Genomic DNA, 18,168 nt, shown 5'->3' with positions numbered 1-18,168 from the left:
CTTCTACTTGGGGCAAGTCAGTTAACCTCTCCGAATTCACTGCCTCGTATGCAATGGGGCTAATACTTTGGTCACGGTATTTGAGCGGATTTCATGAGGTGATGTTTTGCCAAGTACCTGGAAGGGTGTTTGGGATAAATGGGGTAAATGGCAGTGGATGAAAGACAGTTGTGGTTGTTACGGTTCTTGTCTATGGGCTTGATAGAGTGACATAGGTTCTGAAGTATGTTGTTTTTTTTTTTTTTTTTTTGCCGTACGCGGGCCTCTAACTGCTGTGGCCTCTCCCATTGCGGAGCACAGGCTCCGGACGCGCCGGCTCAGCGGCCATGGCTCACGGGCCCAGCCCCTCCGCAGCATGTGGGATCTTCCCAGACCAGGGCATGAACCCGTGTCCCCTGCATCGGCAGGCAGACTCTCAATCACTGCGCCACCAGGGAAGCCCTGAAGTATGTTTTAAAAGTTCATAGGAGTTAGATTTTTTTTGGTGAAACACACAACTGTTAATAGCACAAACAAAACTACCGTTTTTAGAGTGTGAGCGCCAGTGCTCTTTTAAGCATTTTCTTTCATTTTTGTAGCAGCTGTGTGAAGTGTTACAGAGGACAGTGCGGCTTGGAGAGGTTAAATAGCCTGAGTTGAGGTTTGGACCCAGCTCACAGCCAGCTGGTCCAGCCCTGCCTCAGAACTGATTTGTTTGGCCTGAACAGGGTTTTGATTTTTATTATTATTCTTTTTAATATGAAGGATTTTAGATTCTTTCCAGGTTGCCAAAGTCCTGAGCACACCCTGTTACTGACTCCCATGGCTCATTTACATGATGTCTCTAACCCTGAAAGTATTTGAAGTGGTGACCCTTCTTGATAAAGGTGTGGAGGTCTGGGGGACACGACTGATGTGGGGAAAGTAGAGCCACATGGGCTTGGTGGGCTAAGAGGAGAACAGTGTATTCTATATAAATTACCTTGTGGTGTTCATAAACTTTGGGAGATCTGCAATGATTCCACACTGTTAAGTCATCCTGGAGAAATGTTCTTTTAGTTGATTTTAGTCCAAAGCACTGATGTTCAGTAGAAATAGAATGTAAACCAGAAATGTGAGGCACATATAGAACTTCAAGTTTTCTGGTAGCCACATTGAAAAGAGTAACAAGAAACAGGTTAGATTAATTCAAATAACACATTACCCAATATATCTAAAATATTAGCATTCTGACATGCGATCATTACAAATAATTATCAGTGAGATGTTTTACATTTGAACATTGTACTAGGTCTTTGTAATCCAGTGTGTGTTTGATCTTTACAGCCTGTCTCAATTGCACTGGCCACATTTCAAGGGCTCAAAACACCACATGTGGCTCATAGCTGCCTTATTGGCCAGTGCAGGCCCAAAGCATTCTCCTTGGGCTTCTTAGGTTACAGCTGTTACTTAACTATAAGAGAGTGTTCTAAGAGTGACGCTGATTACTGGCCACAGATTTTTAATAACCTTATAAATAAGCAGTTAGAAGAGTGCCAAGTGAAAGCTGATGACTTAGTCTATGCGTGTTGTTTCTTGTGGATTCATAGTTATTGAGTGATGTCAAGGAGGGCTGCTGCTTTGGCCTTGTGGGTGGGACCAATCCGGCTGGGTTCTGGTGCCCTTGTTGATTTGTAGGCCAGAGAAGTGTTCAGTGGGTTTGTGAGGGAGGCACTAGTGTAACGTGTGTGTACAAATGGGCTCCAAGCCACCGTGCCTCGTGAAGCTGTTTTGACTTCCCTTTCCTTCTCTTGTGACTAGAAGGCCTCTTCCCTGGCTCATGGACCTTGGGCTGAAGATCCAAGGCAGCTTCCACTACTGGGGATAGTCTACTCTTGCCCTTTTGTCCCCTTCTTGTACTCACTCCACTTTGGGAGTGACTGACAGTTTAAGGAAAGGCAACAAATAGCAGTTAAAGCAGGGGTGGGGAGGGTGGGGGCAGATGGATGATTTCGTTTTGCTGGTGACTAGGTGGTGTTAGTACTTTATTGAAACTTTCAATTATTTTTACTTATTAAAAAAAATTTTTTTTGGATTACTTTTTGGCCGTGCGGAATGTGGGATCTTAGTTCCCCCACCAGGGATCGAACCCATGCCCCCTGCATTGGAAGCGCGGAGTCTTAACCACTGGACTGCCAGGGAAATCCTTTCAGTTATTTTTAAAAGTGATTTCTGTGGTTGCTAAAGGAATAGTGAGAGGGTGTCTAGAACCTTGACTCTAGTTTGGTCTTTTCAGGCCTTTGATGTTGAACGTTGAAATTAATTCTTTGACAGAATGGTCCTGGTGGTTCCAGTCACCTGCTTCTGGATCATCTCTGGATGCTTCTCAACTGCAGGTTACGAAGGGACAGGATTTGATCCCTTCGGTTGGGTCTGGCTTCTTCATCAGGGAAGCTGGATAAGCTGTTTCCTTGTTTTTGCAGCTAGAAGTTCAGAAGGTAGACTAGATTTCTCTGGTGTTTCTGGCTCTCAGAATTCCCTGCTACCCAAATTGTTCTCAGCAGCTGTACCTTTGATTCCCTGGCTCGGCCTTCCACGGGGCCCTAGCCTGTAAGGCCTGTGAGGATTTTATGCTGCACCCTATGCCATGTATTTTGCATTCGGTGAGAGTTAAATTGAATTCACATTATAGATTTGAGTATACTGGAACGAAGACATACCGTGCTTAAAATACACAAAGGGCTGTGAGAGTTGTTACGACTTCTATTACTTGTGGCTGGATAGAGTCCTGGAGCAAGCACTGAGATTTATTTCTTCATTGCCCCTTTGTGGAAATTAGAGTCCCTCAATGGGGCTCCTGGACGATCCTGCAGCACAAGTGGTGTGAGCTGACAAGATGCTCAGGGGAGCTAGCGGTGGAATGTGGTGGGGTCTGCTCCCTGCCTCTGCTGTCTTCTCTCCCTTTTGAAACTCTCTTGGGAGAGAGAGTGATGCAGGGACCCTCTCATCAGAGGATGCTTTTCTTTTGAGTCATGGATCGCCCCCTAGCCCCAACATACTGGGGGGAGAAAGAACCATTGAGTTTCCATGCCCAGGCCTGCCTCAGTGCTAGCTGTCTTTGGCTAGTATTAGTCATCTTTAGATAGTTTTCCCCTCCTGGCTTATCATTTCTACCCTGCTCCCTTGGACCAGACCCTCTCTTACCATTGACTTCAACTTGCAGAAAGACCTGAACTTGATTGACCAAGTGCCCTGGTAAGGACTCAGTATATGATGGGCAGCCACTCTGCTGGGCCAGGTTGTAGATTCTGCTTCTGTATTTGTCTCAGGCTCCTATGGGTTTTTCTCTTTGATCTTGTCTTAGTCCCTGAGAAGTTCCTGCATGTTCCATGATATAGCCTGTCCTTTCCTGGGAATTGTTATAGTCAGGGTGCCATGAACAAGCCCATGTTATTTATCTGGGGCTGAAGAAAATTGACATTAAACTAAAGTGGGGTTTTGTCCTTGTTAGAGAGTTTGATGAAAGCCCACATCTCCTTTTGGGTTAGAAGTTTATCTGATGTGTTGTTGGTGCACGAATGCCAGGTGTCTAACCCTTTCTAATGTTTTGTGCAGGTCAACGTATTGAAACTTACCGTCGAAGACTTGGAGAAAGAGAGAGATTTCTACTTTGGAAAGCTAAGGAACATTGAATTGATTTGCCAGGAGAACGAGGGGGAAAACAACCCTGTATTGCAGAGGATTGTGGACATTCTCTATGCCACAGATGTACGTATTGACGTGAGGATATTTTCTTGCCATTTTGCCACCTAAGAGAAGATAGAAATATTTTTTCTGGTTGGTTTCGGCAAACTCAGTACTGATGCTTGCTGTGTTTCAGCATAACATTCATCAAAAGACTTCATCTTTGACCCTTAAAGTCAGCCAGAGAGGGCACTACTGCCCAGCTTCAGCCTCTGCCTTGAGGTCTGTGAGCCTTTGAGGCAGGCATAGGGCACTCAGGTGGCTGGCTGCCCTGCTTCTGTAGTTTGTGACCACTGATAGGTCATGAGTGCCACAAGGTGCTCTTAACCCCCCTATCCCCACTCCACCCCTTTCAGCTTGGACCCCTCAGCCTGAGGTCTGCCTTCTTTTTAATAGGGCCCTAGGCGTGCCCTGGAGAACCAGGCACATGACCCCTATTTGATGTCTGCTGCCCACAGCTGTCAGAGTGTACCTTTTTCCTCCCAACCTGGAGTGTATCTGGTTCCTATTTCCCCAAAGTGCTTTGTGGTCAAGTTTCTTGGGATCCATGTGTATTACACAGCCATATCTGCTGATATTAATCATGCTATGTTAGCTGAACAAGGAAAACTGATTTTCCCTAGATTTAGGATTTGACATCTTGCTGTGTCCACTGTTTAATGGCTGCAATTATTTATAATTCTTCTGCATGCCTAGCAAGGTCTTTAGGATCAAACTACAGTATATGTCTACGTGTTTCATAGTATGTGGCAGTATACAAATATAAGGCAGCATTAATGCTGTTACTAATAGTGTGCTCTAAACATATCAAGTGAATTTGGGGGGATTAAGACAGATGACTGAAAAGTTGATAATTTGTTCAATAAATCCTTATTTCGGGCTTGCTCTGTGCCAGATAATACAAACAAAGGGGTTGAAGATATAGGTGTCCTCGATCTAGTCTGAGTATTATTTTAGTAGAGTCATAGCTTAAGTAAATTTAGCCATAGATATTTAGTTAAAAAAAAGATGGGGGTTGAAGGGGAAGTCTAAATTCTTATGGCATTGTGGCCATTAGCACATGCCTGATGCCCTGGAGTAAGTTTGAGGTGGGAGCCATGGGTGTGATGTTTTCCCATGCTTCTGATGTTGGCTCAGCCTTGCAGCTATTACGTGTGTTGTGGGTGTTTTGGGTAAACAGAACACCCACAACACCTGCAGTAGCATGTGTGCATGGTTGCTAAGTGCAGGCAAAAGAATGAATGAAGGAAAAGCTGGCTGTATGGACAGTTATTGAGAGGAGATGGTATGGCACCATTATGGTGACTTCAGGGATTTTTGAGGGTAAATTTTCTTAAACAACTTTACTGACATAATGAACTGCACATATTTAAGTACAACTTGATGTGTGAGATCATCACCATAATCAAGACAGTGTACACATCCATCACCCCTGAAAGATTGAGAGTAAATTTGTGCTCAGTTTTTGCCTTTTGTGGGATATGATTCCACTGCCTAACTAATAAAATAGTGGTCACTTGGCCTTGTGCCATTAAATGCCAAGTGTGTGGTAAAGACAGGACGAACCGTTGACTTTGAGAGGCTTTAAATATGAGGAAAGTGAACCCACAGTAGAAACTGATCTTTCATTCAGCCTTGAGTAATAGCTTTCCCCTCTCATTTTCCCATTTCAGGAAGGCTTCGTGATACCTGATGAAGGGGGCCCGCAGGAGGAACAAGAAGAGTATTAACAGCCTGGACCAGCTGAGCATCATCCGAATTCTTCACTCCAAATCATGTGCTTAACTGTAAAATATTCCCTTTTATTATTCTTAGAGGACTCACTGGTTTCTTTTCATAAGCAAAAAGTACCTCTTCTTAAAGTGCACTTTGCAGAAGTTTCACTCCTTTTCCAATAAGTTTGAGTTAGGAGCTTTTACCTTGTAGCAGAGCAGTATTAACATCTAGTTGGTTCACCCAGGGAACAAAGAGGCTGACCATGGGGCTCACTGTGTGGATGCTGGTAGCACTGATGGCTGGAGAAGGGGGAGACCTCAGTAGAGAAGTGTAAAGACTGGTTTGAATTTTAAGCTAATGTGAAATCTTGACAGAGAACGTTTTAATAAATAAATGCCTTAAGAGTATTTAAAAGATGCTTCCATATTTCAAAATGTCAAATGTAACATGACAGGAGCTTCTGTGTGTTTGACATTGTGTCTGGGAAGGAAGGGCCAGAACCTGGAACCTTTGGGACCTGCTGTTCCCAGCCCTCACGGGGCTGCCTGATCCTCATAGGCCCAGACCTTGGCCCAAAAGGAAAGTTTGAAAAGTTGCTTTGTAAAGCCATTTAGTGTCCTTGACCAGTTGCATCCCTGATAAGAAGCAAGAGGCATTGTTGCCTGGATGAATAGAGGGGTGTGTTTCAGCCCTGAGACATGTTGAGTCGAAGAGCTTGATTTTCATAGAACATTTCTCTGGTGATTTTTCCAGTTATCCCTGATATTTCTATGTACTGTGTTTTGTTGTTGTTGTTTTGTTTTTTTTTTTTTTGAAATGAGGTGTGTCCAGTTTTTAAATCTAACAACTACTTTTGGGGACTTGCCCGCATCTCTGGGATTTGAATGGGGGTTGTGTCCCATTTTACTGTCTTTTAAGTTTACATTTAACATGTTTCTCTTCTCTGCTCCCCTTGCCCACTGGGGACTCCTCTTTGGCTCCTTAAAGTTTGCTGCTTAGAGTGGAAGTTCAGCAGGCAGGTGATCATGCTGCAAGTTCTTTCTGGACCTCTGGCAAAGGGAGTGATCAGTGAAGGAAGGCCACTGCTACCTTGGGATCTGCAAGGCTGGGTGTTTTCGGTACCTGCTGTCCACAGCCCTCCACTGTTATCGGAATACTTTGCCAGTGCACTAATCTCTTCGGAGATAAAAATGTTAGCGTGTTACTAAATGTTAATTTTCTTTTGCAGAAAATACAGTACCATGTCTGAGTTAATTATTAATATTTAAAATATTTCATTCCTTAACTCCCTCATTTGCTTTGCCCACAGCCTATTCAGTTCCTTTGTTCGGCAGAATTCTGCAAAATGTGTTACCCACTACTGAGATTGTTCTGCCCCTGATGTATTTGTATTGATTTGTTTCTGGTGGTAGCTTGTCCTAAAATGTGTGTAGCAAGCAGGTATTTTATGATAAAATTGTTGTGTAGTGCATGCTCTGTGTGGAATTCAGAGGAAAACCCAGATTCAGTGATTAACAATGCCAAAAAATGCAAGTAACTAGCCATTGTTCAAATAACAGTGGTGCTATTTCTCTTTTGTGGCCTTTTAGACTTTTGTTGCCCTAAAATTCCATTTTATTGGGAACCCATTTTCCACCTGGTCTGTCTTGACAGGGTTTTTTGCTACTTTTAAACAGTTTCTAAATAAAATTCTGTATTTCAAGAGTGTCATGTCTTCTGAAATTTGTCTTGCCCTGGGTATATTATTTTAGGTTCAAATGATAAGGTACCCACGCTTCCTTCTTAAATTAGGACTGATCTTTTGAAATCCTTCACTGTTTTTTTTTTTTTCAAATGTGCTTATTTGTAAGGCTGTTTCTTTTTTCTCCATTCTTCACAGTACATTTCTCAGCCTCCTGCTGTTTCACACTCTCATGTTACTGTGAGAGGTCTTTCAGAAGTCCAGGGCTTGGCCTAGCTACCGTGAAACCTTTTCAGGCTGTTTCCTCCAGAGGTATATAGGACAGAGCTTGGTGGATACCATGGGGCAATACTTTTTTTCCCTGAAAGTATGTTTCAAAGGCAGTGAACACAGTCAATCTGTAACCTGAAGTCATCACCATTTTTCTTCCCTTTTAAAATTCTGTGCTGTAAGAAACGAGTTCAGAAGGTGACGTGCTGCCATTTTCAGTATAAAAGAAAGTTAAATGGTCAGAAGGTAGTTTTCTATATGATCTGTAGGGTACCCACCACAATTATGGATGCTCTGTAAACCCAACTAGATGATGATTTTGACTAGGGTTACACCCACGTTACTTCCTGTAGAAGTTAACGGTATGAAACCTTCCTTAAAATGTTACACATCTTCAAGAAGGAATTGGAAACCACATGTGTTTGTAATTTACAAGAGGCTACCTCCAGGAGTGCATGGAGTTTGCGAAGATAATTTTGGGTAATGTCAGCTGAGACGTTACCTTGGGAAGAGTGAAGCTGTTAACTGTGTGTATCTCTGACCTAGTAAGTCCATTGGCCTGACTCTTTAGGCTGAGGCACAGTCTTCTAATGTGACTAATTCAGGTTGGGTCACTGGTGCGGTGAACTTGAATTAGCTGCTTAGTTTGCTTGGCAAGTTCTGTGTTGCATGCAGTATAGGTAAACAGATGGCTGGATTTAGGATTCACTCGTGCTGGTGGTCCTCAAACTGATGGGCTTCAGAATCACCTGTAGAACTTGATTGACATTCATTTCTAAAGTCCAATCCCAGAAATTCTGAGTCAGGAGATTAGAAATCTGCATTTTACTGTATACCTCAGGTGACCGGGGCTTAATGTAGTCCTCAGACCTGTGCTTTTTGGCCTAACATTTATGCCTGCAAGTTCAAGTCTAATTCTGGCAGGGGGGATATCAGATTGGAGTCCTTGTAGGTCCCTCCTAGCTTTGTGACTTTTGAGCTAATTGATCCCTTTTCTTGTTCTGACCTGCTAAACAGGGATGATGGTGTTGGCTGCAGTGCCTCCCTCACTGGGTGCTTGTTGAGATCAGAATGAGCTGAGAAACAAAAGGTGACCACAGCGTTAGGAAGCCCTGCATGGGTTCTTGATCCAGTCTGAAATTGTTTATAGATCAGAAAAGCTTAGGGCACAATTCAGGAGGGTGATCCTTAAGATAGACTTGGAGTATTTTGTAAAGTAAGTAACAAGTTCTTCTAATGTTTCTTTTTCTGCTTGCGGGGATTGATGAGTCCAGCTCCTTTTAGTTTTCAGACTATGATTTTCATCCTGTTTTTCCCCCAGGTGAAATCGTGTTCTAAACACACCTTTCCCCTTTTTCTTTTAAATGAAGATTCATTGATTCAGTAATTGATTCATTGATTTAAAGATAGGTATGTCTTCAGGGTTTACTCTCTAGAATATAATATGGTGTTGGAAAGGAAGCAGTTTTCTTTTGCTATAACCAAAATGAGTCTAGGGAAGTTTTTCTTTAAGGATTGTTCTGTGAGATTTGGTATGAGGAGCTCCTTTTGTGATGTTTACCATAGTTCACCATAGTCTACAAACAAAACCTAGGCTTTAAGCCTGATCAGCCTAATCAGATTAATTTGCTAGTATGTGGGTGACCCAAATCTGACTGCTGTCAACAGAGTGGAAGTAATTGCTTTGCAAGCTGAACCTGAGCCTTCGGTTAGTGTTCGTGAATCACCAGTCATTTTGCTGGTCTGGCACTGTTGCTGTTGTTTTAAAATTAGGAGTATGTCGTACTTTTGAATTCATACATTCCAGTTATAAAATTTTAAAACCCGATGAGTTCATATTTATTTCTTACACTTGCAGCTTTTTTCTCAGTTTTCATATGTGACAGTATAAATGAATATGCAGAGTCCTTGTCCGAAAGAAAGCCCACAGAGGAATTCTGTGCTTTTACATTGAACTTGACTATGCTTAGAACCATTATCCCAGATGCCTTCAGCCAGATTGTTATGCAGGTATAATTTGTGAAGGTCTGTTTCCCTTTTGGCTTAATCTGAGTTGGAAAGCAGTGTTACCTTAGCCTGGAGCACAGAGCTTTCTGTTGAGGTTGTGGTCAGGTTGCCTCATTAATTTCGTTATCTAGGTAAGCAAGTCCAGCCCTACACACACACATTTAAAGTAACCTATATTTCTTTTGTATTGGATGCTCTGATGTTCTGAATTGTAAAATGAAAGTAGCCTTCACAGACATGTTTCTGCAGGTAGGGAGAGGCAAAATCTTTGTCTTGTGATCATTTGAAAAGCAAAGCAAGTTAGCCATCAAAGCCTAGAACTTTGTGAATGGTATCAAGAGATAGATTTAGAATTACAAAGTGATCTGTTAGCAGCTTGGAATTCTGTAGGATGTCTTACCTTAAAAGTTAAAAATTTTTTTCCTTAACTTTTTCCTGGTTTACTTTGAATATTTTTCGCAGTCTGTAGGAATTGGTGAGGATAGGCTTGATGTAGGTATGAGGAAAAGGAGGAAGAGCAGTTTATTCCATTTGCTGATGTCTTTAATTTTTAGTTTTGGTGGGAGAAGGAGATTTGGGAAGCTGTAGTGAGATTCAGTCCATCGGGGTAGGTCTTAACAAAGCTGGCTTTGTGGCTCTTACTAGTTTCCAGCGGGGACAAAGATGAGTTTCTAAGGTTTGGCTTACATGGATGATTCACAAATTGCAGTTTAGACTATTAAAGTTAAGCCAAGGTCAGGCGTGCAAGTGGGTAGACTGAATATATAAAGGGGAGCCCTTCTCCAAAATGAACAAGGGAGAAGTGCTGTGATCAGGAGGCCAAGGACCAGGACCAGGGTCCTTCCCCAGGCCCTGCATCCTTGGTCTGCAGAGCATGGCTTTTCATTGGCTCACTGAAGAGATGAGCGAGGATGGTTTCCCTAGGAACCTTTCTGAGCCAGGAAAAGTTACTTAGGTCTGTAAAAGCCAGTAGGATACCAGAGCCAGAAAGAGTGGGAGAGTGCCCAGTTCCAGCAAGTGTTGCCTCTGGAGGCCAGTTTTCAACAGTTGAGAAAGTTTTGGTTCAGAGACGAGCACAATGTTTCTCAGCATCAACTACATACATTTTGCATGTGAAGTTTTGAAAAAATTTGCACTGACAATGAAATGGTTTGTAAAGTGTACATCCTTTTGTATTTTAATAAAAGTTTTGACTCTAAAAGAAGAGATTTTGACAGATGAAGTGAAAAGTGGCTCAACACATGTGTTTGGCTTTTTTTCCCACAGGCTGCAAGCTGCAGGGAGAGCTTTGCTTAATACATCCATCCCTGAACCACCATTTAGTGCAAGAATCTAAATATATTGCACCCAGGATCTGTCACCGTTTATCCTAGGCTAAGCTTGAGTGACCTTCAGATTTCTTTACTGTCTTGCTTCACAGTTGTTTCATCACGTTCATAGTTATATTTCTCCGATTGGGCCCATTTATATATTTTGGAGTAGTTCTAGTGATTTTAAGATCCAGCATACCTGAGGGTCATCTGGATTTTAGCATTCTAAAGGTTTCTAACCTGATATTGCCTTTTTTTTTTGTATTTTATGTTTTTTTACAAAATAATGTGAATTAAACGTGTAATTATATATGACTGCTGTTTTTACTTTGAAATTTTAAACCCTGCTAGGAAGAATGGAATAACCTGTTTTTTACAGGTAGCTATAGGCTAATCGCAGCTTGCCCCTGTGTGTGTGCCTCCCTCCCTAGTAATTTTAAAGGCTGAGAGAAGAAACAATAATTCAACGTTGAATGAAATAAAAATTATTTTTAGGAATTTCCTAAGAATTTGTAACTCTCTGACTTAATTTTTTTTCTTTCTTTTTTGGGGAGGAGATGGGTAATTAGGTACTGAACCACCCCAAGAATCTGCTGTTTTTCTTGAATCATGGTATTTTGAAATCTTTGGTATGTGAATCCTGAGTACTCTTTGGCAGTGTGGTAGGAAGAGCATTGTTTTAAATGTCATGTGAGTTGAGTTGTTAGTCTCAACTAAAGGTGTGATCTTGACATTAATCCTCAGGGTCCCCTCCAGTTCCAGTGGTCATTGGCTTCTGTCTTGTTTATTCGATTTTGAAAAGAAAAAAGCCTGTCTTCTTAGCTATCAAGTTGCGCCTTAAAATTTTCAATAAATTTTATAAAGCTGAGAAGAATAATTGCAGCTTTACTGAAGAGTAATTCACACATATAAATTGTATGTTAGGTTACAATTTTTGACGTTTTAAATCCCGCAGTGGTAAAGCTGGCGAGGACAGAGTTGGCGCTGCTGCTGAGTGGAGTGGAGCTGCCTTCCCTGGAGCAGTGACTGTGACCTTGAAGCCTTCCGGCAGCATTCCATCTCCGCTTTTAGGGAGCAGAGTAGAATCTCCTTAGGATCGGCAAGTGATGCCTGAACTAGTCTCAAGTAGGACTTTGAACTTTTTTCCAGAATTATTTTGTGCAGAGGTTTATCTACGAGATTTTTTTCTTCTTAAACACCTTCCCTCCTGCTTCTTGAGTTAATAAACTTGAATTATTGATGATCACGATTTTATTCGTCTTAGATGTGGGTTTTCTGAACTTTTCCTTACCTAAGAAGTAGAATGAATGCATCTTACTATTTCCCCTTTGTTCTCATGTTTCTTCTTTGGGAAGGAAAGTTACATTTATTGTGATAGAATTTAGCATATTTTGGCCCATGTAAAAATGTTGATAAACGCAGGGGCTGCTGTAAGTAGAAATGATAACATTGGATTGGAAAATGAAAGCCCCAAACCAAAAGACAGTGGGGAATAGTCAAATCGGCCTTGTCTCTGTTTTTTTTGTTGTTGTTGTTATTTTTTAAATAAACCCTTCTAGTTTATTAATACCTAGTTTAATAAAACTCTGATTTAAAAGACCTGCATCTTTTATGACATTTCATTTCATTGAAAGTCTTTTGTCTCCACTGTTGATGAAATGGGAGCAGAAATTTTTTCTGTATGTGGACGTTCTCTTTGTGGTGAAGATATGGGGAGGGGTCTTGGCTTGGTGAACAGTTAACATTTTGGTAACATCTAGGTCATCGTGAAATGTGATTCAGCTGGGTATCTTTAAGTCTGGAATCCATGTCCCTGGTTGAATTCTGCCCAAGAGATTTGCCTTTGGCCAGCTCATGCTGCTGAATTGTGCCAGGGGCAAGATTGAACAGTGCTGTATCAAGTCCAGGCCTGCCATGAAGTCTGGGTTTATAGGACTCCATCTTACACACAGTGCTCTTGTAGTCTTCCTCTTTTCAAAGAGTTGCAGCTCACGCATCTTATGTTGAGAGAGCTGCTGTGCCTTCCACTGTCCTCCAGCTGTGGGGGCTAGTTGGCCTTTTGGTTTTGCTGCTTTATCATTAAGCTCCCAGGCATTTTCCACAGTTTCCATGAGTTGTGGGCGCTCTGTGCTGTATTTGTCCTATGGGCCGTTCTCCACTCATATTTGTCCTGGCTTTGTGTGCTGTAGCTCCTCCTGTCACTGTCTGCTGTAAGTTCAACTTCATCCGTAAAAAGAATGTCTCAGATTAGATGAAGCATGGCTGTGTGGTTATGGTTTGTGGGATGGATTCTGCTGTTCCGTTTTGTGTTCTGCGTATGGAATTCTATCTCATTTTCCTGGTTCTAAGTGTGGCCAGCTGACCCTGCAGTCAGGTTGAGGCCCTCGGAGTTCACAGAGACTTCATAGAGGAGCTACTTTGGACTTGGGGACAGCTGTCAAGATGTCTCTGTCGAGAAGAAAGTTGAAAACCAATAAGCCTCTGTCAGATATAGCCAGCAGTGTTAACTGGGGAGAGCAAATTGGGTCAGGGTGAGTAAGGGTTTGGGGTTAAAGTCATCTCCAAAAGATTGGACACCTGGGCCCTAAAATCCATTTGCCTGAGATTAAAGGCCGAACAGGAGAGCTGAGCCTGTCTGAGCTAGATTTCCAGGACAGCTTTAACTGCATTTGGCCTTAAGTCATCTGCCCCTGTAAATTCTTACAAACGAATTACTTAGCAAACCAGTTTTTCTCCCATCCTCCGCCTACCTCCCTAGTGGCAGTTCTAAGCTCTCACCCCTGTTTCCAGGTTTGTACCGAACCCCACACCCTGGCCCCCTTCCCCTCAGAGGAGGCTTCCTCTGATCTTACCTGCTCTCATTCCAGATAGATATTTAACTCTACAGCTGAATCTTCTCTTCCTTCCAGTATCAGAGGACTAGTACTTCTCTTTGCTTCTTACTCTTGTGCTTTGCTCTTGGGTGTCTCTGTTGCCCTCAACCAATATTTTTTCCCCTTTGTGGCCTCAGTCCATGAACATACAGAGCTCCTCCCTTTCTCATAAAACTTGTAGTTTTAAAATAATTATTGTAGTTTTAAATAATTATTGTAGTTTTAAATAAATTAATTATTGTAGTTTTAAATAAAATAATTATTGTAGTTTTAAAATAATTATTTATAAAATAATAAAAAGATTTAAATAGTTGTGAGAATAGTATAAAGAACTCCCCTTTGCCCAGACTGACTAATATGGTGAACATTTTGCCGCATTTGCTTTATCATCGTATGCATTTGTTGAACCATCTGAGAATAAATTACAGATATTGTGTCCCTTTACCTTTAAACACCCAAGTGTGTATTTCCTAAGACCAAGGATGTTCTCTTGTATAACCACAGAACAGTTGTCAAAAGCAGGAAACAACATTAATTCAATATTATCTAAGAACGTAGTCATGTTTAAATTTTGCCGATGGTCCTAATAAAGGCCCTTAGACCTTTTCCCCACCCAGTCTAGGACCCAGTTCAGAATCACACATTGCCTTTAGTTGTTAGCTCTCTCAGTCACCTTCAATCTGGAACAGTTCCTTAGTCTTTGTTCTTCATGACACAGATTTTAAGAGTAAAACCCAGTTACTTTGTAGAATGTCCTGCAGTTTGGGGTTGTCAGGTTACGTATGTTTGCGGAGGGTACCGCGGAAGTGGTGATCTTGAGACCAGCGCGGCAGGAGGCAGGGCCTTCAGCTCCCTCATCAGTGATGTTAACTTTAATCACATGTTAACCAGGACCTTAAAGCAAAACAAAGTATACTTGATTTCTGTATACATACCAATGCTTTGCTGCTTAATATAATTGTGGTGATACACGTGCCTTGTGTTAGTGCACCTTTTTGTATTCCTTTATTCTTGGCCTACCTTTTTTTGCCACATTGGCCCCCAACTCCCCATAATCCATATGTACTCATAATTTTGTATGTACTGACAGTACAGTACCCCCTTAGACCCAGGCAAGAAGGGCCTCTGCCCCGGGCTGAGCTTCAGGGCATCCCACTCTGTCCCTCCTCTGGCCATGTCCCTCTCCACCAGATGAGGTAGGTTCGAGGGGCTAAGCGGATGGCCACTCAGGCCCCACCGGTGTGCTGCCCGCTCCCCCCACCCCCCGTCCCCTGCTCTAAGTACTGGAATTCCCCACCCAAATCACTTCGAAGCTGATTCCAGAGTCTTTGTAGGCCTGTTCCTCAGAGCGTCATTTTTGAGGGCAGCCTTGCCAAGGCTTGCAGTGACCATGGAGCAGTGGAGGCATGGGGGAGATGCAGCCTGGGTGTATGGGCTGGGGTGTCCGTCCACATGCCACCATCCACAAGCCCCCTCAGCAGGATGGAGAGGACATGGGGTTGGGCAGAGGGCTTGGAGGCCACACTGCCAAATTCTGTCAGTGAGCTGAGGAATTCAAGAGTTCTAAATTTGAACCTGGCCTTCCAGCTTGTTATGAAAGTGTATTTGTGAAGGTAGGAGAATAGAATGTATTTTATTTAGCAGTGTAATAATTTATAAACGTTTTAAATAACTAGACTTGCTATGTGGACCAATATTTGTTCTTCTGCTCTTGGCCCCATAATTATTAAGGGTAGTCCCATTTACAGATGTGTGTATGTGTACACACGTACTTATATGTATAAGCATGTACCTGTTTGTCATTCTTTTATAAATATTGGCATCATTCTGTGCATTCTTTTTGTATCTCATGGAAATCCCTCCTAGTCGTCTGCCGAAGGTCAGATTCATCCTTTTGATTCCTTGGATAACGTCCTGAGTGCAGGTATACTGATTTATTCAGCCATTCCTCTACTGATAGTCATTCACTTTATTTTTTTGCTGCTCTGAACGATGTTGCAGCAATGACTTTTTTTTTTTGCTGCACTGCATGGCTTGCAGTATCTTAGTTCCCTGACCAGGGATCGAGCCCGGGCCCCAGCAGTAAAAGTGCCAAGTCCTAACCACTGGACCGCCAGGGAATTCCCAGCAACCACTCTTGTACAGCGGTCTTTCACAGATGAGTAAATTGCTACCCACCATTCACTCCCTTGAAATAAACCTTTTTTTTTTTTTTTTTTTTGTGGTACGTGGGCCTCTCACTGTTGCGGCCTCTCCCGTTTCAGAGCGCAGGCTCCAGACGTGCAGGCTCAGCGGCCATGGCTCACGGGCCTAGCCGCTCTGCAGCATGTGGGATCTTCCTGGACTGGGGCACGAACCCATGTCCCCTGCATCGGCAGGCGGACTCTCAACCACTGCGCCACCAGGGAAGCCCGAAATAAATCTTAAAGATTGGTATGAACCTTTTTTGAATTAAAAAAAGAATAGAGAAATGCATGATTTTAGACTATAGAAATTCTCTGTAATCTCACTTGCCAGAAATAATTGACATTACATTTGGAGTTTATTTTTCCAGGCTCTCTTTCCATGCAGGTGGCAACATATACAGGTATATATTCTGAACAGAAATGGACTTATGAATACACCTCTGCAGCTTTCTCACTGGTGACCTTCCATCGCCGTGTTCAGTGGCCTTCATTTCTTATCATCTTGGCTCACTCTGGAGCATCCCAATCTTCCTGGTTGACTCATCCTGTCTTTTGTGTGTTTCCCCTCCTCTCTCTATGCCCTAAATGTAGCCACTCAAGTTTCAGTCCCCGTATTTCTAGGTATTTGTTTTTTATTTCTAATTGGACAGCCCAGCATCACATGCATTAAGCCACTTTCCCTCATTGCTCCGTTTTCTGGAAATGTTTCTGGCATTTCCCTCAGTTACCCTGGTTCCTGGCTTCCAAGTCTCCTTTCCTTTGGCTCTTCTCTCTCCTTTGGTCCTTATAGCTGAGCTGTCGCCAAGACACGGTTAGGTTAGGACACCATGGGCCAGTCTTCCTCCTCCTCTCTTCCTCCATCTTATGCTGATGAGTTTTCATAGTTGCCTTCATGAAAGTTTTCATGCCATCCTAGAGTGCCCTCTTGATTCCTGTTGGTGGTACTTGCTGATGAGGTGGATTGACACTCCAGTAATCCTAACACAATGCTGTCTTCCATCATCTGTGGAGGTGCCATTGACCCAGTGGAAATGTGCCCTTTGTATTCTCATAGCAGAGCTCCATGGAATGGACCCCTCCCACACTCACACCTGACCCCGTGCTGCGTGAGGAGAAGTCCTGCCTCCAGGGGCACTGAGGGCAGGTGCGTGCACACAGTGGAGAGTCAGGGGCCCATCTTGCCCCACCTTTGGTGCATGTGTTTGACCCTTTGGAAATGTGCTTGCCCCAGACCTTATTTCCCTAATCTGTGAATTATAGTTGGACCCCCACATGGCCTCCTAAGCCTTTTCTAATTCTGAAGAAAGGGTGACTCCCTTTAGGAAGCCTCTGGCATTAAGCCAGGAGTATAGTAACCTGAGAAGCCTCAGGGCCCCAGGACAACTCTTTCCCATCAGAGGAAAGGCGGCTCACAGGTATAATAAGCTCTAGAAAAACTCCCTGTTGGAGGATCCCCTATGAGAAGAGGAGTGCTCATCAAATACGGGCTGGGGGTCCATGGGCACGGGGCAGCCATCCTCTCCCTTGACCTTGACTTTTTTCCCACCCTCCTGTGACTCAGCTAGGTCAGCCTCCCACATGGTCCTTACAAAGACTGGAGTTAAAGCAACTATGATTCCCTATTCTAGGTCAAGACCAGTGTCTTCTGAGGACTTCAGAGAGAGCTCTTTATCTCAAAAGGTAAGAAAGCCATCAGAATTGATAACGGGAGGGGGTGTTCCAGAGCCACCAGACATCACTCATGGGCATCCAAGTCTGTCGGTTATCAGCTTATCAGCCTCTGCACGGGGAGTTGCAAGCTGAGATATTTACAAAGTAACAAGTCTACTGCAGTAGGCTGTTTTTCCCTTTTAAAGCATTGTGTGGGCCAAATGCAATAAAACTGAGGCCACCAATTTGCAGTCTCTACATGGACTGTACTTAATTTTGTCCAGCTAAGTTGTGATAATGGTGGGGTGGGCTGTACAAAGTATTATGAAGCCAGATGAGTATTTAGTGTCCATTATGTGCTTGGGGCTGGGGAAAATAGAATTAGTATAGATTAAACCAAGATAATTTTAAAATGCCCTGGCCTTCAAAGAGCTCACTGTGAGATGGGGAGTAATAACAGGAGTTCTCATTGATTGTGTAATACAATTTGTTGGGGCTTCACATGTGTTCAGGTGTCATTTTATCTCACCACAACCCTTCAAGGTGGATACTGGGGAGAGATTTTGCAGATAAGGAAACTCATGGCTCAGAGAAGTGATGTGATATGCCCATGATAAATTAGCTTGGGAGTAGGGAGCCAGGCAGAATTCTAGCCCAGAGAGCTCTGGGACTCTACAGCCGTGTGTTTCCCATCACACCTTGCTGTCACACATATGGATAGACATGCACAGGTGTCAAGCATGCAAGGCAGATAGGAGCAAAGAGTTTGGAAG

At 43.0% G+C, this 18,168-nt stretch overlaps 1 protein-coding gene across 8 annotated transcripts in view; it reads left to right on the top strand.

Annotated features, from left to right (window-relative positions):
* Positions 1-18,168, top strand: part of MAPRE1 (microtubule associated protein RP/EB family member 1) — a 50,413-nt gene that overhangs the window by 22,864 nt on the left and 9,381 nt on the right. For 3 of the 8 annotated variants that reach the window (XR_009535781.1, XR_009535780.1, XR_009535777.1), the window contains exons 6-9: positions 3,574-3,726; positions 5,376-5,479; positions 16,803-16,889; positions 17,374-17,425. Coding sequence is in view for 3 of the 8 variants with exons in the window: in XM_060124857.1 (XP_059980840.1) it covers positions 3,574-3,726; positions 5,376-5,432 (210 nt within the window). In the remaining 5 variants the exon portion in view is untranslated. Of the gene's footprint in view, positions 1-3,573; positions 3,727-5,375; positions 7,124-11,641; positions 12,286-16,799; positions 16,890-17,373; positions 17,426-18,168 lie in introns of those variants that run through there. The other 5 variants (XR_009535778.1, XR_009535779.1, XM_060124857.1 and 2 more) reach the window with 5 other exon arrangements.

Source organism: Lagenorhynchus albirostris, chromosome 15 (assembly GCF_949774975.1).
Source record: "Lagenorhynchus albirostris chromosome 15, mLagAlb1.1, whole genome shotgun sequence".
Taxonomy (NCBI): domain Eukaryota; kingdom Metazoa; phylum Chordata; class Mammalia; order Artiodactyla; family Delphinidae; genus Lagenorhynchus; species Lagenorhynchus albirostris.
The sequence above is the reverse complement of the archived record's forward strand: the minus strand, read 5'-3'. Positions and strand labels throughout refer to the sequence as shown.